At 47.0% G+C, this 26592-nt stretch overlaps 1 protein-coding gene across 2 annotated transcripts; it reads left to right on the forward strand.

Moving 5' to 3' along the window:
* Positions 1-558: 558 nt before the first annotated feature.
* On the forward strand, positions 559-25231 carry LOC102444768 (solute carrier family 2, facilitated glucose transporter member 11-like). Of its 2 annotated transcripts, none has more exons than XM_006130240.4 (12): positions 559-658; positions 8029-8127; positions 9827-9987; positions 12704-12828; positions 15460-15589; positions 16862-17010; positions 18305-18492; positions 19553-19663; positions 22524-22625; positions 23361-23436; positions 24123-24250; positions 24916-25231. In XM_006130240.4, exons 1-12 carry the CDS (start codon positions 635-637, stop codon positions 25120-25122), a joined length of 1500 nt encoding a protein of 499 aa, XP_006130302.3. In that variant the 5' UTR covers positions 559-634; the 3' UTR covers positions 25123-25231. The 2 variants fall into 2 exon arrangements, with proteins under 2 accessions (XP_006130302.3, XP_075754055.1); XM_075897940.1 differs by having other exon boundaries at positions 24998-25199.
* Positions 25232-26592: the final 1361 nt, after the last annotated feature.

Below are 26592 nucleotides of genomic sequence, written 5' to 3' on the forward strand. Positions count from 1 at the left end.
GTTTGGGAGGCGTAAACACAAAATGAAGAGGAGGATGAGGGAACAGAAGCAAAGATGAAGGGAGCTCGGCAGGGTCTGAAAAGTGAGGCAAGAAGTTTGTAAGTTGAAACGGGCTGAAACAGGTTGAAACAACAATTACAGAGATTAGGTCTGAAGATGATATTAAACTGCATAAACATTGCATGAGCCTTTAAATGAATGTTACAATACAATGCACCTCCAAAACCAAAAAGAAACAACCTCTGAGCAATCTCTCATGCCATGTCAGAGAATCAGAGTATGTGACAATAACTGCAACATCATTTAGCTTTGATGTCTGAAATAGCTGCCTGCTTTCTGTCCCACATCAGCAAGAACCCGCCACATAAAAGGGGAGGAAAAATTTCTTTCCATATTGGATTTGGCCTGGCATATCTTGTTTCTTGAAATATTTAATCTAATAGGGATGTGTCTTGCCCAATGACTAAAAATAACATAATTCATTGAAAACAAAAAGTAAAAATTAACTTCAGTCCCATGATCCTAGCTCCTTGTTACTTAAATAACATGCTTGAGTAAAAAACGCTTAGAAAGAGGATCACACACTTGACAGGGACTTGCCGGTGACTAGGAATAGCCGAGCTTTCAGTAGGAAATGGCCAGCCGCCTCTCAGACCTGGTGAGTACCATGCCTTTCGATCACATCAGATAACAACAGGAAGGATCCACTTTCCACTTTTTACTCACCATTACCCGTGCTGGAGAAGATGCTGCACTTTTCCAGCAAACAATCTTTAAAAAACTTTGATGGGGCGATAAAAGAGTACAACATGGGGGTAGCTATTGGTCTTTTGGGCAGTGAGTATGATGGACAGAGCAAGCAAGCAATTGCTGTGGCCAGCAGTGAAAGCAACTTAACCTTTCTTACAGGTGCTGGCCTGTTGTAATCCAGTTCTTCGAATAGTTCCCTGTGGGCTTTTCCTGCAGTGTAGCCGGCTCTTGCTGGAGCTGCGCACCAGGGTGCACCCGCTTCCTTGCACCTCTAGCTGTGGCAATATCCTTTTAACAAAAGTAGGGAGGTACTGTTGATAAAGGATGATTTCCTCTAGGTGCTGGGGCATCTGGAAGTACAGCAAAGCTGGGAGGAGACACAGCAAAGCGCGGTCACAGTGAGACACACAGAAGCTTTGCCTCTGTTCTGAAGGGCTCAGGAGGAGGCAAAATTTCCTGAAAATGTACAAGTATAAATGAGAGACAGCTGTACATGAAGTGATGTGGGAAAGCAGGAGAAACCAAGCGCTGGGAACAGCACAGAGATTGAACTGGTGTGTGAAAATTCGTCTAAAAATGCACTACCGCAAGTATGAGCACATTCTTCCCCCTCATTGAGAGTTCAAAAATGACAATATAGACACAAAGAACCAAATTTATTTTAGAGTCTCATTATCTTCGTAACAGTCTCATGGGATTTTTAAAAATTCTGTTTTATAACATTTGAAGTTGTACGGTTGGCAATGCTCACACAATAAGGGTTATGGAAGCATAGAGCCGGGAGGGACCTCCAGGGTCACCCAGTCTAATCCCCGGCCAAGATGCAGGATTTGTGTCTCCACCATTTAAGACAGATGCCTATCCAGCCTCTGAAACCCTCCTCTCTCCCACTACCTGCTAAGAAGTGTTCTTCCTGCTAAGAAGTTTTTCCTGAGATTTCATCCAAATCTTTGTTCAGTTTCATGGTTCCACAGTTCTTAAAATAATACATTTCATGATTTCAGTTATTGACATCTGAAATTTCAAGGTGTTGTGATTCTAGGGGTCCTGACCCAAAAAGGAGTTCTGGGTGGTCTCAAGGTTATTGTTGAGGTGGTTGCAGTACTGATGTTTTACTTCTGAGTGGCTGCTGATGGTGGCACCGTTTTCAGAGCTGGGCAGCGGGAGGCTGCTGGCTCGCAGCCCTGCTCTGAAGGCAGCCACCCACACTCCAGCCACACAGCTCTAAAGACAGCAGTGCAGAAGTAAGGGTGGCACGGTATGGAATTGACACCCTTACTTCTGCATTGCTGCCGACTCTCTGACCCCCAGCGCTAAAGAAAGTAGAGAAGCAAGGGTGGCTATAGAGTAAGCCACCCCATAAAATAACCTTGTGATGCCCATATTGGGACAGAGCCCCAAATTTGAGTAAAAATGGTATCCCCTGTAAAACAACGAGTATCTATGCAGATTTCATAGGTGGAGATGAGATTTCATGGCCTGTGATGCAGGGCCCTACACATAATAGTAAATACATAATACATAGAGGTAGGGGGAGGAAAGGAGTGTGTTTAACGAATGTATGAAAAAGATGTTCTCTGTCTTGTCTTTCTTATTGTGTGCGTGTGGAGTCAGGCAGAGTAATAGTTAGAATCATAGAATAGTTGAACTGGTACGAACCTCGAGAGGTCATCAAGTCCAGTCCCCTGAATTCATGGAAGGTCCAAGCACTTTGTAGACCATCCCTGATAGACGTTTATCTAACCTGCTCTTAAAAATCTCCAGTGATGGAGATTCCACAACCTCTTTCTCGGCAATTTATTCCAGTGCTGAACCACCCTGACAGGTAGGAAGTTTTTCCTAATGTCCAACCTAAACCTCCCTTGCTGCAGTTTAAGCCCATTGCTGCTTGTTCTATCCTCAGAGGTTAAAGAGAACAATTTTTCTCCTTCCTCATTGAAACACCCCTTTAAGTAATTGAAAGCTGTTAGGTCCCCTCTCAGTCTTCTCTTTTCTAGACTAAACAATCCCAATTATTTCCATCTTCCTTCATGGCTCATGTTCTCTAGACCCTTTTATAGAATTATAGAATCTCCTTGCCCAAAGCAGAACCAATCCCAATTCAATCAACCCAGCCTTCAAAACCTCTAGGGTTAGAGATTCCACCTCTCCAGGGAACCAGTCCCAGTGCTTCCCCACCCGCCTAGGGAAAGACTTTTTCCTAATATCCAACCTAGACGTCCCCCACTGTAACTTGCGCCCATTGCTCCTCGTTCTGCATCTGTCACTACTGAGAACAGCCTCTCTCCATCCTCTTTGGAACCTCCCTTCAGGAAGTTGAAGGCTGCTCTCAAATCCCCCCTCACTCTTCGCTTCTGCAGACTAAACAGACCCAAGTCCCTCAGCCTCTCCTCGTCGGTCATATGCTCCAGCCCCCTAATCATTTTGGTTGCCCTCCGCTGGACCCTCCAATGCGTCCACATCCTTTCTATAATGGGGGGCCCAGAACTGGACACAACACTCCAGGTGTGGCTTCACCAGAGCCAACTAAAGGGGAATAATCACTTCTCTGGATCTGTTGGCAATGCTCCTCCTAATGCAGCCTAATATGCCATTAGCCATCCTAGCTACAAGGGCACACTGTTGACTCATATCCAGCTTCTCATCCACTGTCAACTCCAGGTCCTTTTCTGCAGAACTGCTACTTAGCCAGTCAGTCCCCAGCCTGTAACAATACTTGGGATTCTTCCGTCCCGAGGGCAGGACTCTACACTTGTCCTTGTTGAACTTCATCAGATTTCTTTTGGCCCAATCCTCCAATGTATCTATCTCTTCCCCTAGTTTAGTGTCATCTGCAAACTTGCTGAGGGTGCAATCCATCCCCTCATCCAGGTCATTAATAAAGATGTTGAACAAAACCAGCCCTACAACTGATCCTTGGGGCACTCCACTTGAAACCAAGCACCAACCAGACATCAAGACATTGATCACTAGACTTCGGGCTTGACAATCTAGCCAGCTTTCCAGTCACCTTACAGTCCACTTATCCAATCCATACTTCCTTAGTTTGCTGGCAAGAATATTGTGGGAGACCATATCAAAAGCCTTGCTAAAGTCCAGGTATATCACATCCACTGACTTCCCCGTGTCCACAGAGCCGGTTACAGCATCATAGAAGCTAATCAGATTGGTCAGGCACGACTTGCCCTTGGTGAATCCATGCTGACTATTCCTAATCATAGAACACTAGGACTGGAAGGGACCTCGAGAGTCATCGAGTCCAGTCCCCTGCCCCATGGCAGGACCAAATACTGTCTAGACCATCCCTGATAGACATTTATCTAACCTGCTCTTAAATATCTCCAGAGATGGGGATTCCACAACCTCCCTGGGCAATTTATTCCAGTGTTTAACCACCCTGACAGGTAGGAACTTTTTCCTAATGTCCAACCTAAACCCCCCTTGCTGCAGTTTAAGCCCATTGCTTCTTGTCCTATCCTCACAGGCCAAGATGAACAAGTTTTCTCCCTCCTCCTTATGACACCCTATAATAATCACCCTTATAATCACTTTCCCCTTTTTCAACTGCTTCAAAATAGATTCCTTGAGAATCCCCTCTGTGATTTTTCCAGGAATTGATGTAAGGCTGACCGGACTGTACTTCCCTGGATTGTCCTTCTTCCCTTTTTTTAAAGATGGGCACTACATTTGCCTTTTTCCAATCATCCATCATGTGGGGTCTCTTCCGATCTCCACAAATTTTCAAACGTAATGGCCAAAAGCTCTGCAATGACATTTGCTAACTCTCTCAGTATCCTCTGATACATTAAATCTAGACACATGGATTTGTGTATGTCTAATCATTCAGCTGATAAAGTGGAATTAATCATTTTAATAATTTTGGTTGCTCTTGTCAGTACTTTCTCCATTTTCTCCACATCTTTCCTGAAATGTGATGCCCAGAACTGGACACAAATCTCCAGTTGAGGCCAAATCAGCGCAGAGTACAGCGGAAGAATAACTTCTCGTGTCTTGCTCACAACACTCCTATTAATGCCGCCCAGAATCATGTTTGCTTTTTTGCTTCCCTCCACCCCAAATAGTTTTAACTCATATTTAGCTTGTGGTCCACTCTGACCCTTAGATCCCTTTCTGCCATACTCCTTCCTAGACAGTAGCTTCCCATTCTGTGTGTGTGAAACTGATTGTTCCTTCCTAAGTGCATTTGTCCTTATTTAACTTTGTCCTATTTTCCTCTGAACATTTCTCCAGTTTATACAGATCATGTTGAATTTTGACCCTATCCTGCAAAGCACTTGCAACCCCTCCCAGCTTGATGTCATCTGCAAACTTAATCAGCATCCTCTCTGTGCCAATATCTAAATTGTTGATGAAGATATTGAACAGAGCCGGTCCCAAAACTGGTCCCTGCACTCATTATGCCCTTTCATCACAACTGTGAGCCGTTGATAACTACTTTCCTGGAATGGTTATACAACCAGTTATGCACTCACCTTATAGTAGCCCTGTCTTGATTGTATTTCCCTAGTTTATTTACAAGAAGGTCATGAGAAACTACATCAGATAATTTACTAATATCTAGTCCAAGAGGGGTAGCCTTATTAATCTATATCCTGCAAAAACAACAAGAAGTCCTGTGGCACCTTAGGCTATATCTACACTGCAACACTATTTCAGGATACTGGAATATGCCGAAATAGCTATCCCGCATTTTCACAGCAAATCCGTTATTTTGGGCTTGCTATTCTGACATCCCTGTAAACCTCATTCTACGAAGAGTCAGGGATGTTTTGGAATAGCATAGACAGCACCAAATGACAAAATAAGCTATTTTGAAATAGCATTGAAATAAGATACGCAAGGTATGTCTACACTACAGGCTTCTGTCAAAAAAGACTAAGGGTACATCTACACTTGCTCCCTAGTTCGAACTAGGGATGCAAATGTAGGCTACAGAAATTACTAATGAAGCGGGGATTTAAATATCCCGTGCTTCATTAGCATGATCTCGGCAGCGCATTACTTTGCTCAACAGCTGTTTTGAAAGTGAAAGTGTGAGCCAGGACGCGTTAGTTCGAACCAAACCCCTTGGTTCAAAATAATGTTACTCCTCAAAAAATGAGAGGTTTGGTTTGAACTAATGCATCCCGGTGCGCACTTTCACAACAGCTGTTGAGCGGAGTAACGCGCCGGCGAGATCATGCTAATAAAGCGTGGGATATTTAAATCCCCGCTTCATTAGCAGTTTCGGTCGCCTACATTTGCCTCCCTAGTTCGAACTAGGGTGCAAGTGTAGAAATACCCTAACACTTTTTTTAGGGAATAAGCCTTCTTGGGTAAAACCCATGAAAGCTAATGCCCAGATAAATCTGTTAGTCTCTAAGGTGCCACAGAACTCCTCGTTATTTTTATTAAAGTCCCGGTATACTGCATCTATCACTTCCACCTTATCCCACAGGCTAGTTATCCTATCAAAGAAAGTTATCAGGTTGGTTTGATATGATTTGTTCTTTATAAATCTATGCTGGTGATTGTTTATCACCTTATTACAGTAGACTTCCAATAATCCGGCATCTTTGGGACCTAGGTGGTGCCAGATTATCAGATATGCCAGAGTACCAGGAGGTGCTATAAGCGGCCATACTCCCAACCCAATCCCCTTCCCTCCCCCCATGCTTGGGTCCCGGAGCCGCCAGTACAGCCACGCATCTCCCTCCAGGCGCTGGGGCACATGCGCTGAGCGACCGGCTTTTCAATGAGCTAGCCGGGATGCCATGCACAACCCAATCCCCCTACTCTCCCCTCCCCTTCCCCAGAGCCAAACACCTCCCCTCGCTGTAGTCACTCAATCCCCCTTCTCCCCCAGCCTTATATCCGGGTCCCGAAGCAGCTGCCTGTGCTCAGCGGCCGGCTGCTAGCACGTGCTGGTTGGACGCTGTGTGTGCTGGGGACCGTGAGTGGAACGGCGCAGGTCACAGTGGCCTGGCCATGAGCGTGGCTGACCTGAGCAGTTCCAGATTCCAGTTGATGCCGGACTATCAGCAGTGCCGGACAACTGGATGCTGGACTAGTGGAGTTTTACGGTATCTTCTAGATGGTTGCAGATGGATTCCTTAATTACTTGCTCCGTTATCTTCCCTGGCACAGACGTTAAGCTGACTGGTCTGTAGTTTCCTGGGTTGTTCTTATTTCCCTTTTATAGTTCTAATTTTTCAGGTTATAGTTAGTTTACAGTTGTCTTAGCTGTATGGTTGCATTGGGATGGCCAACAGGAGAAGGTAGAATCATGACAACTTTATGTTCCAGGAGCAAGGAGGAAGGATAGCACAGCCTGTTTGCCACTAGTCCTTCCCAAAGTATGAGGCAGAATGAAAACAAACTTGACTAGGGTGTTGGGTTCTCTTGTGGCTCAGAGGGGTTTGCAGATCAAAGACTAACAATTCGTTCAGGCTATGTCTCCATTAGCGTGCTGCCAGTGGTACAGCTGTACTGATGCGCAGCCGCGCTGTGTAGACAGCAGCAAACTCTTCTGTCAGCATTAAAAACCCCAACGAGCGGTGGGTGGTAGCTATGTCAGTAGGAGAGGATCTTCCACCGAGCTGGCACTGTGTCCACTATCAATTACACAGGCAGGACCCATGTCTCTTGGGGGGTGGGAAGGGTGATATAAGTTTTCCCAGCATAAGTGGTGGTGTAGATTTGGCATCTGTGTCATAAGCCTCATGCGAAAAGGCTTTCTTTTAGAGAATTCCTGCGATACAGTTTTGGCAAAAGGGACAAAGAAAAAACAATTCCCACTTTACAGAAGTAAAACAGGTGTGTGGGAAAAGAGGGGATGAAACGCTGCCATTCCACGCATCCAACCCCAGCATCATCCGTAAGCCTTTAGACAGCATACTTAACGTGTTCATGGACAACCCCAGGGTATGTCTAGACTACATGGCTCCATCAATGGAGCCATGTAGTCTAGACATACCCCTATTGTCCTGAACGCAATGGTCCTTCCAGTGAAGTGGGCTATAGCGGGTCTTTGTCTTGTCTCTTTAGATGAGATTCCTAGGGAATGTTGGTTCTCTCTCACCTCCTGGCTGGGATTGGGGGTGCCTGTGAATGGGGGATGGCACCCCTTTGGGCTTGAACCTTGCTTACTGTGCAAAGGTTTCTGGGGTTGGAAGTGCCTGCAGTGAATAACATGGTTCCGGAAGGAGAGAGCTGTATTACACATGGATCTGAGGACCATACCATAAACTTGGGGTGTGTTTTATCATCTTTTTGCAGATTCAGTACCGGGGGCTATTTCAGATGATGTTTGTCCTGGGAATTGGTGGAAGCTTCCTGCCAGGTTTTCACATGTCTGTGATCAGCTACTCTTCCATGGTAAGCACAGCCTTCATCGAAGACCCCTCCGCGACGGGCGCTGGGTCCTCGCTTGAGGATGCGCCTTTAAAAAATCCATTGTGTGTGTCTATTGAGACTGTTCCCAACACTCTCCATCCCCACCCTGTATGTCCAGCAAAGAAGAGAGTCTAGACGAAGCACAGAACTTCACAGATACCATTCCATAGACATGGGCGGTGGGTGAACGTAGCACAATCCCCCTTCCGCCCAGGCTCATGGGAGTCAAGTACACCCTCTCCCACAGGGACAGGCCACCCCTTCCCCAGCCCTGGCTGAAGGACAGGAGCGGAGGTGGCTGGCAGCCCCAGGGTTCTCTGGAGCATGGGGAAGGAGGTTCCCCTGCCTATTATACCCACTGCCCGTGCCAGCAGGGAGAGCACTGGGAAGGGAGCGGTGCATAGTCTATTGCTGACTCCAGCCACTCACGGAGGGAGTTCTTGGTAAAACCCTCTCTGCTCCTGCCTTCTTCCGTTCGAAACAAGTCACCCAGCATGGACTGGGGAGGAAAGGCTGTGTGTGTGACACAGACACCTGACTAACAGAGAGGGTACATTTCAAGATTAAAAAGTGGTGGTGTAGCAGAGCCTCTAATCCCCCAAAAGTCCTTTGGCCTCACTGAAGTAGGAATACAGATATGTGAAAGGAACCCATCAGATGACCTGATATTTGAGTGTGGAAATTTGCACAAAATTTTCCAAGTGTCAGTGGAGGAGATGGTGCATTTGACCTGCTCAGCAGCCTTTCCTCTCGCAACACTTGGGATTCAGAGGATGTGTGAAAACAAGTTTGGTTTCTTATATAACACCGTCACCGAAAACGGGGCACAATTTTCTGCCGTCTTTGCTTAAGAGAGGAACCCTGGACTGGAATATTAATTAATTAATAACACCAGCATGTCAGGGATTTGGTGGAGGGATATGAAAATGCATTTGTGTGTAAAAGTGTAACCACTGACATTGTCATGGGGGGGGGAGGTTTTTAAACCGGCTCCCAGTGTACACTGGCTTCTGCAGAGCCACCTGCGTGGACCCCCGCCTCATGCTGCTGTATCAGAGGCAGCAGCACAGTTTGGGTGGGGGAGGACAGACAGGAGCTAGTGCTTGCAGGGAGCTGACTTTTAAGCCAGGGATGGCAGGAGGCTCCCTGAGAGCCGGTATTCACAGCGAACCTGCTTAAAAGGGGCAGCGGCATGTGGGGCGTGGGGAGGTGCTTGCGTGTAACCAGGAAGGCTCATCGGGTCACCGTCTAACCGTGTACACTGTCACAGCTCTGTTAGGTGTAGTATCAGAATTTACTGGGGAAAGTTCACATTCTACTAGTCTCTTGCTTCTGTAAGCAATACATTCAATCAAAACGTTAACCAAAAAGTAACAAACAACATTTCTGACATCATCTCAGTTCTACTGCTACTATTTGAAACACCCACAGTCGTTAGCCCCTCCTTTCGCCCTGAAATCAATACACAGCATTTCAAAACGGATTTCCAGAGACAACATTGGTAAGAAGAAGAAATGTGGCTATGTGGACTTTTCCTAGACTTTTATTTGCCAGTCTCATGTTATCGTTTCTTTAAATAGTAATTATTGGTTACTATTGCAACACCTCCCCCGCTTTAAATATAATGGAGCATGCATTGAGTCATAACGACTGTTACTGAAAATCCCCTTTTCCTTCTCAGCACATTAAGAGGTTTATCAACAAAACCTGGCTGGAGCGACATGGCTTTCCCCTCCATCAGGAGACCATCACATTGCTGTGGTCCCTCATTGTGTCTATCTACTTTGTAGGGGGACTGCTGGGGAGTCTGTGTAGCGGATACCTGTCTGAGAAATATGGAAAGTACGTATCTTTTCTGAACAGCTCGCTAATGGGAAATTGTAACAATGGAACCCGCTAACCAACCAACTAATCAGTTTGCTTGGGCTGCCATTAGTTAATTTCACACTAAGACACATGCTGCGGAAAGGGAAACAAAACACATCTTAAATAAATAAATAAATAAACCTGTTTAAGGTCCCACATCACTAAAAGCTCAAACTAGGATTCATTGAAGCCAGTTGCAAAGCTACGCCTGGGAATAGGACGGAGGGCGAGAGCACTAACTAAATGTAGCCCAGAATCTCTCCTGTTTTTCACCCATTTCAGCCAGGGCAGAGCAGTGTGCAGGGTCCCATGGAGCAGTGCCCGCCGCACAAGTCTTCAGAGCTGCTCGCTGAGAAGAGCGTGCCCAGGGCAGTCAAGAGATAAATTAATTTAGTTGCTGCCTGTTTCAGCCTCCACAGGCAAATCAGCTAGAACGCCTCTTGTGGTAAGGGAAGATGCTCTCCTGTGGTAGAGCCCCTGAAGGGAAGTGGACTTAAAATACAAAGGTAGATACGGCTGTCGACACACACAGACTCACAAAATATTTGAAAATAATTTCCCCATTTATTTGCTACCAGGGCCAAGTTCATTATTCTGTATTCCCTGCAGGAGCAAATATCAAACCAGCTGCAGATTCCTTTCAATCGACACCATATGTACTGCTTTCCACATACTACTTCCCTACTGCATTTCTTTGTATCTCTGCTTCTTTCTGTTCCCCCATCCCTGTTCACTCTCCAGTTCCCGCAGCAGCTTTTTGGTCCACTTCTCTCTTTCTCTCTTCACTATCTGCTTCCATGCAATCTCTCTTCCCTTGCTGGTTTCCCTTCCAACCAACTCCCTTGAACATACACACACCTGAACACACACACTTGAACAACAACTCCCCAGATTAGCTTTTCTGCCACTTTCAGCTATCAGAAAGTCTCTATAAAATCTAGGGATGTCATCGTGTAAACAACTACACAATTAACCGATAAGCCAGGGCCTGCCATGGACAGAGGCTGCTCTAGGCAACTATATGCATGAGGAGTTGCATTTTAAACTGATTTCCCTGATGGACCAGCTCACTCTGCCACCCCCCGCTGCTGCCTCTGTATCAGAGGCAGCAGCATGGGGAGGCAGGGGGCTCCTCGGGAATGGGGCCAGGAGTGCACTGACTGCCTGCCCTGCCCCTGGGCACTATTGAATAAGTCATATAACCACTAAGATTTCATGCAGTTACACGACTATTCAACTACATATCTAACACCCCTAATAAAATCCAGACCAAGTTACCTTACCCAGATGCCAAACTTTCCAAAGAACATTTAAACTAAGCTCACTTAGGCTACGTCTAGACTGAAGGCTTCTTTTGAAATGAGTTTTTCCAGAAGAGATCTTCCAGAAAAGCTTCTTTCGAAAGAGAGTGTCCACATTCATTGGATGCTAGCTCTCATTTAAGTTGTGATTAGTCTGGATGGAGCGGCCACCAGGGCACCTGTGTGGTTCCTGGAGGCCTCTTCTTCCAAAAGAACTCCCTCTTCTGCCTCCACACACGCCTTTTTCTGGAAAAGCTATTTTGGAAAAAGACTTCTTCCTCGTTGAATGAGGTTTACCGCCGTCGGAAAAACCCCTCTGTTGACTTTCTGTCAAAAGAACTCAATGGCTGTGTGGACGCAAGTAGGCTGTGTCTAGACTGGCCAGTTTTCTGGAAAATCAGCCGCTTTTCCGGAAAAACTTGCCAGCTGTCTACACTGGCCGCTTGAATTTCCGCAAAAGCACTGACTTCCTACTGTAAGAAATCAGTGCTAATTGCAGAAATACTATGCTGCTCCCATTCGGGCAAAAGTCCTTTTGCACAAAACTTTTGCGCAAAAGGGCCAGTGTAGACAGCTCAGATTTGTTTTCCGCAAAAAGCCCCGATCGCGAAAATGGTGATCAGGGCTTTTTTTGCAGAAAAGCGCATCTAGATTGGCACAGATGCTTTTCTGCAAAAAGTGCTTTTGTGGAAAAGTGTCCATGCCAATCTAGACGCGCTTTTCCAAAAATGCTTTTAACGGAAAACTTTTGCATTAAAAGCATTTCTGGAAAATCATGCCATATTGTTTTTTCAGAAAAACAGCTGTTTTTCCAGAAAAACACTCCAGTATAGATGCGCCCTAATTAGGGCGGAGGGTATGTCTACACTACCCCACTAGTTCGAACTAGCAGGGTAATGTAGGCATACCGCACTTGCAAATGAAGCCCGGGATTTGAATTTCCTGGGCTTCATTTGCAAGTGCGGTATGCCTACATTACCCTCCTAGTTCGAACTAGGAGGGTAGTGTAGACATACCCTAACTTACCACTCCTCTCTTTTGAGGAGTAATTTCTCTCCCATTCAATATGGCTGTTTAATGTGGCTTTCACAAAGCTGACCTTTTCTTTCTATATTTTGGGATACGTGTCGTATTTTTTTTCATGGGAAATAGGATCCTGGAAAGGAAGCAAAGCTTACAGTTTAACTAGTATTTCTCTCAGCGCTTCTCTCTTCAGGAATCCACTATAACTGTAATGTAGTGCTCCCCTTTGGTGTCTGTCCTGCCATGACATAACACCAACTGCTGAACCTCAAAGCAGCCATGGCTTGGTCTGTACGTTCACTGGATGGTGACAGAGGAGATAGTTATGGAACACCTGGTTCACCTCTGTATTTCATTTGCGGCTACAGAAAGAAGTGTCTCTTGGGCAACAATATGCTCTTAATAGTGGCTGCCTTGCATGTGGGCTTCAGTAGGACAGTCCAGTCTTTTGAGATGATTCTGATTGGACGCTTCCTCTACGGCATCAGTGCAGGTAGGATCTTACTCTATTGTACGCACACAAGCTCGGCGCGCAGGAGAGCACAGGGACCACTCTCAGAGCTCCGCAAGGAGCCCAGGAAGGGCCAGGGAGGAGGAGGGGGCCATGCCACACCCAGCGTCAGAGGAAGCAGGCTGCGCACATCTATAGGACGGTATAGCTCAAGCAGAGTCCTCCTCCATATTAAGCCAGCTGGAGCAGGATTGTGCAATAATGGACCCATACTCAGGAATCACTATGTGGGTATGTCTACACTAGAAAGTTAGTTCGAACTAACGGACGTTAGTTCGAACTAACTTTCCTATGCGCTACACTAGCGCTTCGCTAGTTCGAATTTGAATCGAACTAGCGGAGCGCTTAGTTCGAACTAGGTAAACCTCATTTTACGAGGACTAACGCCTAGTTCGAACTAGCTAGTTCGAACTAAGGGCTGTGTAGCCCTTTAGTTCGAACTAGTGGGAGGCTAGCCCTCCCCAGGTTTCCCTGGTGGCCACTCTGGCCAACACCAGGGAAACTCGTCTGCCCCCCTCCCGGCCCCGGACCCCTTAAAGGGGCACGGGCTGGCTACGGTGCCCGTGCCAGGTGCAAGCCTGCCAGCACCCAGCCAGCAGACCCTGCACCTGGCACGGCACAGAGCCACCCACCCGATGCCCCCCAGCCCACCCCCTCTTCCCGGGACTAGGCTGGCGGCTCCCGGGAGCTTGCCCTGGACCGCAAGAGGCGGGCACCTTCCTGGGCTAGTGCGGACATCGTGGACCTCGTCCACGATCTCCGCACTAGGCACAGGAAAGTGGCCGGCTAGGGCAGGAGAGCTGCCAGCCTGGCCACCCAGGAGCAGGTTTGCATGAAAATCAAGGGGGTCCACTGAGACCCCCGACCCTGAGCCCTGAGCTTACAATGGCCGTACTGGGTCAGACCAAAGGTCCATCTAGCCCAGTAGCCTGTCTGCCAACAGTGGCCAACCCTAGGGACCCTGGAGGGGATGGACCAAAGACAGTGACCAAGCCATTTGTCTCGTGCCATCCCTCTCCAGCCTTCCACAAACTTTGGGCAGGGACACCACTCCTACCCTCTGGCTAATAGGACTCCATGGACCCAACCTCCATGACTTGATCTCACTTCCCTTTAAACTCTGTTCTAGTTGTAGCCTTCACAGCCTCCTGCAGCAAGGAGTTCCACAGGTTAACTATTTGCTTTGTCAAGAAGAACAACTTTCTCTTACTAGTTTCAAGCCTGCTACCCATTCCTTTCCTTTGGTGTCCTCTAGTCCTTCTTGATGGGAACTCAGGAAGAACTTTTCTGAATGCACCCTCTCCACCCAACCCCTGCTTTTAGAGACCTCTATCCTGTCCCCCCTCCGGCTCCTCTTTTCTAAGCTGAACAGTCCCAGTCTCTGTAGCCTTTCTTCATCTGGGACCTGTTCCCAACCCCTGATCATGTTAGTTGCCCTCCCCTCTCCCAGCCTTTCTCTTCCCCTCTCCCACCTCCTTTTCCCAGTCTCCCCCAGTTTTTTTCAATAAAGACAGAGTCAATGTTGGAAGAAACGTTATCTTTATTTTGTACATCAAGAAGAAGGGGGGCTAGGGAAGGGCAAGTGGAAGGAGGTGAGGGAGGAATGGGGTACGAGCCCCCGATGGGGAGGACTGGGCTGGCTCTGCGGGCTTCTGGGGGTGGAAGCTCTCCTGCAGCCCCCCAATTACTCCCTCTCCCCAGATGGCAGCCTGCGGCAAGTGCAGCCGGGCTGATGGCCGAGTGGTGTGATGTGCCCAGTGTGGGCACTCAGGGCACTCCAAGCCAGAACTTCTTTGCAAGCGGGGCACCCCTTAGAACTGTGTGTCCGGGGTGGGGGTCGGGACCCTTTAAGCGCAGCCCTCGGCTAGCCTGAGACAGTATCTCCATGCTCTAAGTCCTCCTTTTATGCCCTGCCGGCACTGCTTCCGGCCATCCTTAAGCCCTGTTCAGAGTCCACTCAATGTGGACTTACTAGTTCGAACTAGCAAAACGCTAGTTCGAACTAGTTTTTAGTTCTAGATGCGTTAGTTCGAATTAGCTTAGTTCGAATTAACTAATTCGAACTAAGTTAGTTCGAACTAGCGCTGTAGTGTAGACGTACCCTGTGTGTGTGGCGGGGGAGAAAGGGGGTTGTGAGCTGTGGGAGGGACTGGTGGCTGCCCTACCCCCACAGCCTAACCCCACCCCAGCCTCTCTCCTGGGAGCGGAAGCAGGGAATCAGCCAAAGGCTTCCCCAGCCAGCCAGAGCAGGTGGGGAAAGAGGCTGAGGCAGGCCCTGCCTTTCCCAAACTGTCCAGAATTGGCCCCATGGCAGACCATGAAGGACGGGGGAGGGGAGGAGGGTGAGTTCGGGCCTGAGTAATAAAATAGAGCAAATCACAAACTACTTCCACAAGGTCTCAGCTGAAAAAACAGTCGGTACTGGGAAGTAGTGATGGATTACGTGTCTTCCTCTAGAAGATGCAATCTGCCTGTTGAATACTTTCTGTAAATGTTACATAAGAAACCATGCAAACAAGGAGAGTGCCACAGTTTGGCAGAATGTGATTAGAAAAAAAAAGATCATTTTTCTTTCTAAACATACAACTTTCCCATTTCTTCTCCCCATTCAAGGTATATGTCTGAATGTACATAGTCAATACTTAGGAGAAATTTCACCCAAGAAGTACCGTGGATTTGCAAATACAACTGCTATGTTGTTTTTGACACTAGGAAAAGTTTCAGGACAAATTGTGGGATTAAGGTATCTGCCCTATTTTGCTGTTTTACAAACCCTTATCACCAGTATGTGAGCACACCTCAGTTTTTAATATATTTCACCTCACAACACCCTTGCGAGTTAGCTATGTGCTATAATTCCCATTTTTAAAAAGGGGGACTGAGCACAGAGAGGCTAAGTGACTTGCCCACCATTTCGCAGAAACAATATGTCAGAAGACAGCATCAAATACTTCTCTCCCAAGTCCTAGGTTAGTGACATAACTATTAGGCTAGGAAGGGAACTTCTTTGGGTTGGGGGGGCTGACCCATAGAAAAATTACAAGTGAGAAGGAAAAAAAAAATCTCATTGGCCTGATTCCCAACTGGGAAGGAGAAAGACACTCCCCACGTTCCCCTCACACACCAGAGCCTTGGGGGGCCAGGGGAGTAGATTTAGTGAGCTCCAGCCCCATGGTGGGGCAGTGAAAGGGCTGGAGTGCCAGCATGGGCTCCCCAGTGCTGGGGGGGGGGACCCTGAGCCTCAGAGGCTGGGTCCACACAACTTGGGAGCCCCATTCAGCCCTCCTTCCCCGACCTGAGGTTCCCCTCCTCTGTATTAGACTAGAGGTCGAATATAAGTACTGATCAATGGACCATGCTGCCGTCTCCCCCATTGTCTATGCGTATTATGTCAGTTTCTCTACTTATCACACAAAAGGAAGTAGCTGAAGTTACTAATCAATAATTTCACAGAGTTGCATCTCAGAGAGTTGAATCTCGCTGAATTCTTTTGTAGAATTGCAGCACTGGCCTTGATAGTAGTTGCACAGATTAACAAATTCCACTGCCTGGTTATCTCCCTCTCTGTATAGAAAAAGCTTTTCCTGCGGAACGACAGAGTGATGTCATCATGTCTCTCTGTGTTCCACTGCCCCTCCCTTCACCCTCAGCATCCCTGCCTCCTCCCTCCCACCCCGCCCCCTCGCTGGTTCTCCCTGGTACTCCGGCCACACGGCTTCCTTCCTTCCCCATCGGGGGGGCCAGAGCTGCACACCCTCTCCCATTTTGGGGAGGAGGGGCTGAAGCCACACTCCCTCCCCCCTTACAGGGAGGCCATAGAGCTGCACAGCCTCCCCCTTCACAGGCGGGATGGGGGCTGTGAACTGTGGGCCCTCTCCCCTCTGGGGGAGAGATGAAGGTCATGCAGCCTCCTCCATCCTGGGGGGACCAGAGCCACAAGGACTCCCCCATACCCGGTAAAGTTAGTCAATTTTATTGCATTGCATCACAAATATATTTTATATGCTCTCTACAGAGAATTATTAGGAACCGAATCCTTGTGGTCTGTGTTGTTGTCCATATGTGGAATTGCAGCATTTTTCCAGCTGGTCTTTTTGCCATTCTTCCCTGAGTCTCCCTCCTACCTTTTCGTGCAAAAAGAAGACACCGAAGGCTGTTTAAAAGGTAAAATGGGAGAGCCCTTCTGCAAATCTCTGATGTTTGTATATTGATAGCCATATAAAGGGTGGGTCTGGTTGTTGGAACCAAGCTTCCCATAGTTAGAGCCCTGCACAGATACAAAATTTTGTTATCTACATCCGTATCTGCAAAAAAGAGCCTCAGATAGCTGCAGATTTGCAGGGCTCTCCCTATTGCCCACCCATGATCTTTCTTACAAAATCTAATCAACCAGGATCTTGTACTGATATTGGTGTAGATCTACATCAGCATAAAAAAAATTGCTAATTTGCAATTAGTAGAGATACTCTACAATATTACTTCATTACGCAAACAAAAGATAGACATCTACCAGCTCATAACAATGTATATCAGTGTGTTCCAGTAGGCAATAGCTGATTGATTTCTTCAGTCAATGATTAATGGATCGATAGATGGACAGAATTTGCTTACTGAATAATTAATGAATCATCTAATCACTAGTTTATTAGCCAGTTGAATGATGGAGGCATCAGCTGATGGATAGGGTTCCAAGGCATTCCAACTTTATAAATAAAAACCAATACTATTAATAATTATGAAACAACAAACAGTCCTGCAGCACCTTAGAGACTAACACAAAATGTAGATGGTGTCATGAACTTTCGTGGGCACAACCCCCTTCTTCAGATGACCGGATGAATCAACTCCAGTCATCTGAAGAAGTGGGCTGTGCCCATGAAAGCTCATGACACCATCTACATGTTGGCTGTGTCTAGACTGGTAAGTTTTTCCACAAAAGCACTTGCTTTTGCGGAAAAACTTGCCAACTGTCTACACTGGCCACTTGAATTTCCACAAGAACACTGACAGTCTCATGTAAGAAATCAGTGCTTCTTGCGGAAATACGATGCTGCTCCCGTTCAGGCAAAAGCCCTTTTGCACAAAAGCTTTTGCACAAGAGGGCCAGTGTATACAGCTCAGATTTGTTTTGCGCAAAAAAAGCCCCGATGGCGAAAATGGCAATCGGGGCTTTTTTGCGCAAAAGCGCGTCTAGATTGGCACGGACGCTTTTCCACAAAAAGTGCTTTTGCAGAAAAGCGTCCGTGCCAATCTAGACGCTCTTTTCCGCAAATGCTTTTAACGGAAAACTTTTCCATTAAAAGCATTTGCGGAAAATCATGCCAGTGTAGACGTAGCCGTTTTGTTCGTCTCTAAGGTGCTGCAGGACTATTTGCTGTTTTTAAGTTTTTCCATTTACAGACTAACTCGGCTCCCCCTCTGAAATGAATAATTATGCTTTGCTTTTTCTCCTCCGCAGCCATGAAGCAGCTTTGGGGTCATGGGGATTATAAAGTGGAGATTGACGACATGAGGAAGGAGAAGGCAGCAATGAAAAGCACCAAAACCATGAGTGTCCTGGAACTGGTGAAAGAACCGTCCCTGCGCTGGCAGCTGTATATCCTGATTGCCCTTATGATGAGTTTCCAGCTTTGTGGCTTGAATGCAGTTGAGTATCTGACCTCAGAACTGTTATTGGGCAGCACTGAGACTATTACAGGACTCCGGTTCCTATTTGTTACTTCCTCTTCGCCCTCTTTTCTCCTCCTCACAGACGGTTCGCTTGTGGTATTAACATTCACCGACGTTCACACTACTGGACTTCTCAGCACTCTAACGTGAACCCATTCACTTTGTACCGCACCGTGGATATTAATAAAGAATACTGTCCCATTTATTTCATTTCTGTTCTCGCTAGAAGCTCTTCTCTAGGACAGATGGCTTGCGGCTGGGTCTCCCTGGCAGCAGGGTGGCCTAGTGGTTAGGTCCTGGATTTTGCTGGTAGAAGAAGGGTGCAGACCCTTGCGGCTGATGCCCTGGGCCTATGAATTCCGGCCTACTATCTGCAGACAGTCCTTAAGTTTGGGGTGGGGACCCACAAGTCCAAATTTCCCACGCCTCAGTGAGGACTCTGAGTAGGTTCCCCCCTTTGGCCCCAGGGGATGGCATTGGAGGCTTTCTTGCGCCTGCGGCTGGCCAAGTGGACGGGCTTTGGCTTGGGTCCTGAAGTCGGCAGAATCCTTAAGTTCCTCAGTTTTCCTAGAAGCAGATGTGTAATTCCATCTACCCCTTTATCTCTGTGGTGTCAAGGGATTTCCTTCCACCAGCCTCTGCCAAGCCAGACAGCAAGGACCCTTAGAACTTTTTTTCCCTCATCTCTCCTTCCCCGGACCACTCTTCTTTCTTTTGGATCCAATCAGCTCCGTCTCCCAATTCCCCTATTCAATCCCTCCTTTCTCCAAATGCAAAGCTTCTTGGAGATCCATTCTTTTCGTGACCCTCAAAACCCTTTGGTTACTCCTGAATAGACCCTGGAATGTCAGACTTCAAATAGCTGCCTCGGCTTTTCTTTTGTCCAAATAGATCCCAGGCCCCTTCTTTTTCCTTTCCTGGCCCCTTAATAAATCCAGACTCGGTGATACTCTCCTAGGGAAGGAGTCGAGATCGGAATGCCGCACACCCCTCACTTAGCTTCATCGTTAACATTCCTTTTCACCTCATTTTCCAGATCTATTTTTATGCCTTTGAAGTGTTCCGCACGGCCAGGTTGGATGAAGACATTATTCCGTATTTCCCCATAGGAATTGGGATCTGCGAACTCTTCTCTGTCATCCTGTGTGTAAGTCAGACCTGACTTGGGTTTGGAGGGTGAAGGGAAATGCGAGTTGAGCCAGTTCCTTCGGACTGCCCTTTTGATACATGAGCCAAAGAATCTGGTTTGGGTCACTGCCTTGCCACATAAACCTGTGAAAGACGACTTAAAACCTGCTACCGGAAGGGGTCAAGGAGTTTCCCTGGGCTGGAACGGCCCCTCCTCATTACACCTGCCAGTCCTGTTGAGCTTGGGAGAAAAGTCTAAGATGAGAGAAGTGCAGCCCAGAGCATGCCTCTCCTGCGGTGACACAGACACGCTGCTGCAGTGATGGTGCAGCAGGGCCACTGTGTAGGGATTCCCACATCGACGGGAGGAGTTTTTCTGTCAGTGTAGATCATGGGTTTCCAAACTGGGGGACGTGCCCCAAACTGGGGGGGCATGAAGAAATTCCAGGGGGAGGGATGAGGTGTCCCAGCCCCCCCCCCTCCCCCCGCCCTATTAAGTTTTGCTGTCCTGGACAGTTCTTTTCTTTTTTCTTTCTTTTTTTTTTTTTCTTTGCTCAACAAGTTTTGCTGCTATTTTGGGGGGGTAAGGGGGACATGAGGGTTTTCAAAAATGAAAAAGGGGGGTGTGATGCTGAAAAGTTTGGGAACCACTGATGTAGATAATCCAGCTCTCTGCAAAGCAGTAACTAAGTCAACTGGTCCATCAAACCGGCAGTGTCTACGCCAGGAAATAGGCCAACCTAACAACAGCACTGCGAGCGCACACATGTTTTCTTAGCTCTCGGTGTCATAACTAGGTCCATTTCATTTTTAAATATAGACCAACGGGGAGGGAGGAGGGAAATGGGGCAACTACCCCAGGGCCCGACAATTCGAAAGGGCTCAGGTCTCCTAGCTGTTGCAACTGCAGCAGCCTTGATTGCCCCAGCTCATTTAAATCGCTGCTGGAGCACCGCAACACACCCTCTGGGCAGTGCTGGGGGGACGGGCATGCTGTGGTCCAGGCAGCGAACCTGCCCCTTACACTGAGGCCCCACTCCTTTCACTGAGGCTCCGCCCCTTCTGGGAGCGTGGAACCACAGGACCCGTCTGCTCCACCTTGCCCAGGGGCCCAACAAAGCTGTCAGCTCCCCTGGCGCGACCCTACAACCTGCCCAGGGCCCCTCTGAAGGAAGAGGCCAGTGGCCAATGGGGACTGTCTGTATATTTCCTTTTCCTTTCTTTATGTTGCTGTTTTCATGTTGTTTGTTTTTTCCCTGGGACTCTGAAAGGGGTAAGCAGCCAGACGATTTAGCAGGGCGGCTCTGAAGCCATCTGCTTCAGAAGGCTGAGTGCCTCCCCTTGAGAAAAACCAGGACTCAGACACCTGCCCATGACCCCCGCTGGGACGTCATGGTCCACAATTTATTTGAAAAATCAAGGCTTAGGGTTATTTTTAAATGGAGTTTATATCATGCTCCCATTGATAAAATTGTTTATATGCAGGTGAGAGCTATGTGAGAGATCAGATATGGCTGAAGTTGGAAAGACAGAGGGGAATCCTGCCTCTTTCTGTTAAAAGAGTGGCAGACTGCAGCAACTGCATGCAATATTTGATTCACTTTTGAAAATCTGGCTTCCAGGCTATTATTTGGCACATTTTATACCTAACCAGAAAATCTATGTGATAGTTTGTCAGGTACAGAGGTAGACTATAACCTCGACTTATAGTTTCATGGTAACTCATTTGCTAAAAAGGGCATAGGTGAGTCATTTCTTTAAAGAGAAATGTCCAAGTGCTAGAGAAAGTGATGAGATTCAGCAGGTAGCACTCAGAAACTCAGTCATGATCCAATGCTGCCAGGGGACTCACCACACTGTTGGACTCTGTCCACTCTGCAACGTTATTTAGGGATGCTGGAGTATCCCGAAATAGCTATCCTGCGTCTTCACAGCCAGCTTATTATTTCAGACTCAGTATTTTGACGTCCCTGTAAACCTCATTCCATGAGGAATACGGGACGTTTCGGAATAGCGCTTTGTTTTGAAATTTGGCACTGTCAATAAGCTATTTCGAAATAGCATCGAAAGAATATACTCAGTTTGCGTAGTATCTTATTTCGAGTTACGGTGCAGTGTGGATGCACCCCTTGAGATATGATGCCATCCCCTCTAAATGAGATGTAACATGGAACCCTTGAATACTAAACTCTCTATGACATGTTTTGCAAGGCAAAGTAGGCTAGCCGTGGTATTCACCCATCTGCCAGAATATTTCTGAAAATACAGAATCCACAGAATCTGCTTCACCCATCTTTGCATAGATCCTTGGCATCCATTTACGGCCACGACCATAATATAATAATCTCACCTTTATCAGTGACACGAGGGAAGGAATTAACATGGTTAGGGGAGAGAGAGCCTTATAAAACGCATGGTGATTTGCCTTTTTTTAATTTGAAAAGAGACAAGGGTTTCCATTTTAGGAGACTTTTCTGTCAAGGCCATGACTATTACGAGAGCAGAGTCAGAAATGCACATTAGGTACAGACGCGGCATGTGATTCCAAGCCAACGCCACCAATAGCTGACATATCAGCATCTCATTACCCACAGGTAAAGTAGAATAATATCCCCAGTTTGACTGTGTAGGAAAGGGAGGGTCTGAGTGAAGCAGAGTCATTCCAGAGATCCAAGCTGCCCTTTATGGCTCAAAGACACACAGAGTTAATCAGACTAGCACCTAGCAGTGCTTTGCTTAGTCACGGGGCTAAACGACACCTCGTAATTCTGAGAGAAAAGGATGCGAGATAGCAAGAGAGTGTGAAAGCCAAACCCATTGGACAGTGAAGACTGGAACTTGCCATGCTCCTAGTAATGTCTGTGTTTTCTAATCCTCAGAGCTCCATCATCGACCGGTTTGGCAGGCGGACGCTGTTGTGGGGTGGCTATGGGGTGATGGCAGGGTTCCTGGCATTCCTAGTCACAGCCCTCTCCCTGCAGGTAAGGAAGCTTCTCATTTTGGGGCACGGTTTCCCACTTCCACAGAAGCTGCAGTTTGTTGGGCTCCAGTTAAGCCTCAGCCCCATGGGAACATGGGGGGGGGGGAGGGAAGGAGACAGAAACATCATGAGTTTGGCACTCTAACAAATGCAGGGCTGCACGTCACGTAACTCATGGCTCCTCCTATGAGGACTTGGTCCGTGTCCTCACCTGGAGGTGTCCATGTGCTGCCCCCTCTTAAACAAGCAATCCTGGGGCCAGTGTAACGGTCCTGTGAACAAGGTGCCCTGATCTCGTCTTTCTCCAAACTTCCTATTAACTAATCCCTCCCATATCCCTCTGCAATGGGCAGATCGTGCCATGTGGTCACCACAATCTTTGAAATGGGCATCCCTGCAGCCTCCTTTCTCATTCACCAGTTCCCTCAGCCTCCTCTTCGCTCTCCCAGCATCTGCCCAATGACCTTTTCGGCTGCTGAAAAACTCTTTTTCCCTCGGGGCAAAGCATCCAACACACTTGTTCAGCCCCTGAAACTTTCTCTAGCAAAATGAGTAACCCACTGCCTCATCCTGCAGCTGTTAAACTCTCCTCCATCCCACCCCTTGATACACGGGGCTTTACTCTCTCTATAAAGAAGACCCTTGGCAATTGCCAAACAGATACTAGAAAGTAGTGAGAGTGTTATTCTGCCCCCATATTAATTCCCACTTTCTCTCCTCACTGTTTCCTCTGTAGAATCAGTTCTCCTGGATGGCCTATTGCAGTGTGATTCTCATATTCTTGTTCATTATCTCTTTTGGGATTGGACCAGGTGAGTACATCGACTTGGGCAATGATAGGAACCCTCTGAGTCCCATCTGAGCACAATATGGGCAAGAACTAGACTTTCTAAAAACATCTTCATAGACAAGGAAGTGATGCAGAATCCGACAACATCCTCAACTCAAAAATAAAACCTCAGTTCCATGCAGGATTGTTCACTGGGGCATATCCAGTTTTTTCTCATAGCATCCCTTCAGCCTTTCTTTTCCTTTTTTTTTTTTTTTTTTTTTTTTTTCAATCTGAATCAGATATAAACACAATACTGGAACCAGCTCACAACTCCCTGTTAGGATTCTGGTCCTCACTTAGGACCAAAGCTAACATTAGGTCCCTGACAAATGGCAACCTTTTGTGACCGGAACCTCAGATATTATTATGCTGATATTTTGTGTGACACCAATACTGGGTTTTTATTTCATAGTCAGAACCATAGTGTACGAGTGTCATGACAACCTATTTGGGCACTAGCCCCCAGCAGAAGCAGGAATTCTGCATGTATGCCAGGAGGGGGGACACATATAATCACTCTTCAGGCTTTTGCTTGACCAAAATATTGCTCCTAAATATTAATTGTAGGCATTTGCATTTTTTCACTTTGGGGGAAACAGGTGACTAAAGTTCGTAGGGAAGAAACCCACATAAATGTCTTTGTTATTTTTTATGGTGTTTGTTCAGCTGGGGCAAGCCTGTCTATTGTGGCAGAAATCTTCAACCAGTCAGCCCGATCATCTGCCTTTGTGATTTATGGGACCATTGGCTGGACTGGCCTCATCATCATCGGGATGACATTCCCCTTTGCTGTGGTAATGCTGCTTGAATTTCTTCTTCGTTGCTTCCCATTTAAACCGACGTGTATGACGGTCTTAGGCAGCAAGGCACAACAAGTGCTTTGTAGTGGCACATAGCTGACCAGTGTTTTGAACCCACCACAAAGCCCCTGTTCCGTGGAGGGCAGCCATGCGGCCCAGGGGGCATACCCAGTCTTGAGATAAAAGGTCTGAGCTGATCCAAATAATCAACTGCCCTTGGCTGTTTTAGAAATATCTTAAACTTTCTTCAGACTGAAGTTATGTCTCATGCCCAAGAGGCAAAGCAACCTTCAAGGAGTTAGGGGTAGATCTACAGTAGGGGACAAAGCCAAATTAAGATACGCAACTTCAGATACATTAATTGCGTAACTGAAGTCAAAGCGCCTGAACTCGACTTTTGGCGCATCTACACTACAGGAAGTTGAAGGCAAAACATTCTTCCTCTGACTTCCCTTACTCCTTGTGGAAGCAGGACTATCAGGATCAACCGGAACGCCCCTGTCACTTTGAATTAGCTGTCTTCACTAGACCCGCTAATTCGAACCCTGGAAGATCGACAGGGGCAGCTTCGATCTTCCTCTGTGGTGCAGACGTACCCAAAGAGAATAAGTATCAGTCAAGGGTTCGTTCATCTTTTTCTTTTCTATTTTTGTCTTCAGGAGGCCCTGGGTCCCTTCTGCTTCCTCATCTTCATGGCTGTTCTTGTCATCTCAGGGATTTTTTTCTATCTGTTCCTCCCAGAGACAAAGGGGAAGTCCATCGTGGAAATAGCAAAGGAGTTCAGTACAATACATTTTGGAAAGAAACTTTTACTGACTGTGGGGAAGAAACCCACTGAGGAACATACCTTCTGCACCAAACTCTGACTGGCCAGCGGGGTCAGATTTCATTGATACGAAGCATGGTTAAGATGGGAAGCTGAAGCTAAAAGAGACTCTTTTTTAATAAAATCTTATTTGAAAAATAACTCACACATGTCTTCCCTCCTATTCCCAGTAGTCCCTTTTTATATTTGGATCTTTGTTTTTCCTGCTCACGTGCAGCATCTTTGCATATGATGCTTTTCTCCCAACACAGCTTTGTAAAAGCGCCTGTAAAATAAGTCTGACTGATAGTTTCCTTGGATGACTGATAGATCAATTCATGGATTGATTGAACAATTAATGAATGATCTAAATAAATGAGCATACCAGGCAGCAGAAGGACAGATCAGTTGTAGAATTTCCATGCTTTGTCCTTTCCATAGGGGAAGTCTGGGGATAGTTAGATCATTTATTTGAGAGGGGAAAGGCTTCAATGAAAAGCATTGAAAGCAAGAGAATCCTGGAAGTGGAGGAAGACTCACCCTTGTGCTGGCAATTGCACATTTTGATTATCATCAAATGCAATTAAGTTTCTTCCCCCAGTTAAAACCTTAGAACTATTCTTAGGTATGATTGAGGAACGTGCCCTTTATTCTTTGCAACGTGCTCTGCAGGAATTAGCAAGTTGGTTAGGAGTCGGCAGGGCAGGAGTTCTGTTCCTGCCTCTGCAACTAACTCGCTGTGGGCCTCTTTGTCTTACTTCCCTCACCTGTAAAGTGGGGGTCACAATATTTACCCCCCTGCCACATGTGGAACATTGAAGGACGAATGAATGGTGTGCATAGTGGCCACTGGGCGTTAATACTGTATATACGTAGTGTGAAGGGTTGGATCACAGGGATCCCCTTGGGGCAGTCACCCAGTGTGCTGATCAAACCACTGATCATGCTCATCTCCTCTTTGGGATCCTCCTCCCCCCGCATCCTGCTGGACCAGAAGCTCTGGTCTCCCCCCTCAACCAAGGCACGGAGTTGGGGTCACAGCCCCCCTAACAGAGCTACACAGACACTGAATCAGCTCAGTTCTGGGAGAGCTTAGCTACAGCCACTTGCCAGCACCCAAGAGCATAGCCTTCAAAAAAAAGCAACCCCCTCCAATACATCTGTTTTTCTCTGTATAAAAGTTTTACACAGAAGAAGCTTACAAAATTCACCCTCTTGATCAATGAGAGAGATATACAGCGGTGGCACTGCCCCTCTCTAGCTCCTCCCTAACAGTTATTTACACTGGGCTTTGTAATAAACAAACGTATAAAAAACGGGATTGAAGTGATGGCAAGTGAAAGCAGACAGATCAAAGTCAGTTACTAAGCCAAAATACACAGAACACGCCAATTAAGCCTAATACGCAAGGAAATATAGTTACAAAGCATGATTTCTCACCCTAGATCTTATCTTGGGCAAATCCTTCAGGTCAGAACTGATCTTTTTTCTGGGGCTGCTTCTAAGGGAACATCTATACTGTAAGGCTATT

Source organism: Pelodiscus sinensis, chromosome 15 (genome assembly GCF_049634645.1).
Source record: "Pelodiscus sinensis isolate JC-2024 chromosome 15, ASM4963464v1, whole genome shotgun sequence".
NCBI lineage: Eukaryota > Metazoa > Chordata > Testudines > Trionychidae > Pelodiscus > Pelodiscus sinensis.

Excerpts from the sequence above, each read along its gene's own strand:
- LOC102444768 (XM_006130240.4), top strand. The coding sequence starts at position 635 with ATGGCCAGCCGCCTCTCAGACCTG. Across the intron at positions 19,664-22,523 it reads TCTTCTCTGTCATCCTGTGT|AGCTCCATCATCGACCGGTT; the intron begins GTAAGTCAGACC and ends TCTAATCCTCAG. Across the intron at positions 24,251-24,915 it reads TGACATTCCCCTTTGCTGTG|GAGGCCCTGGGTCCCTTCTG; the intron begins GTAATGCTGCTT and ends TTTTGTCTTCAG.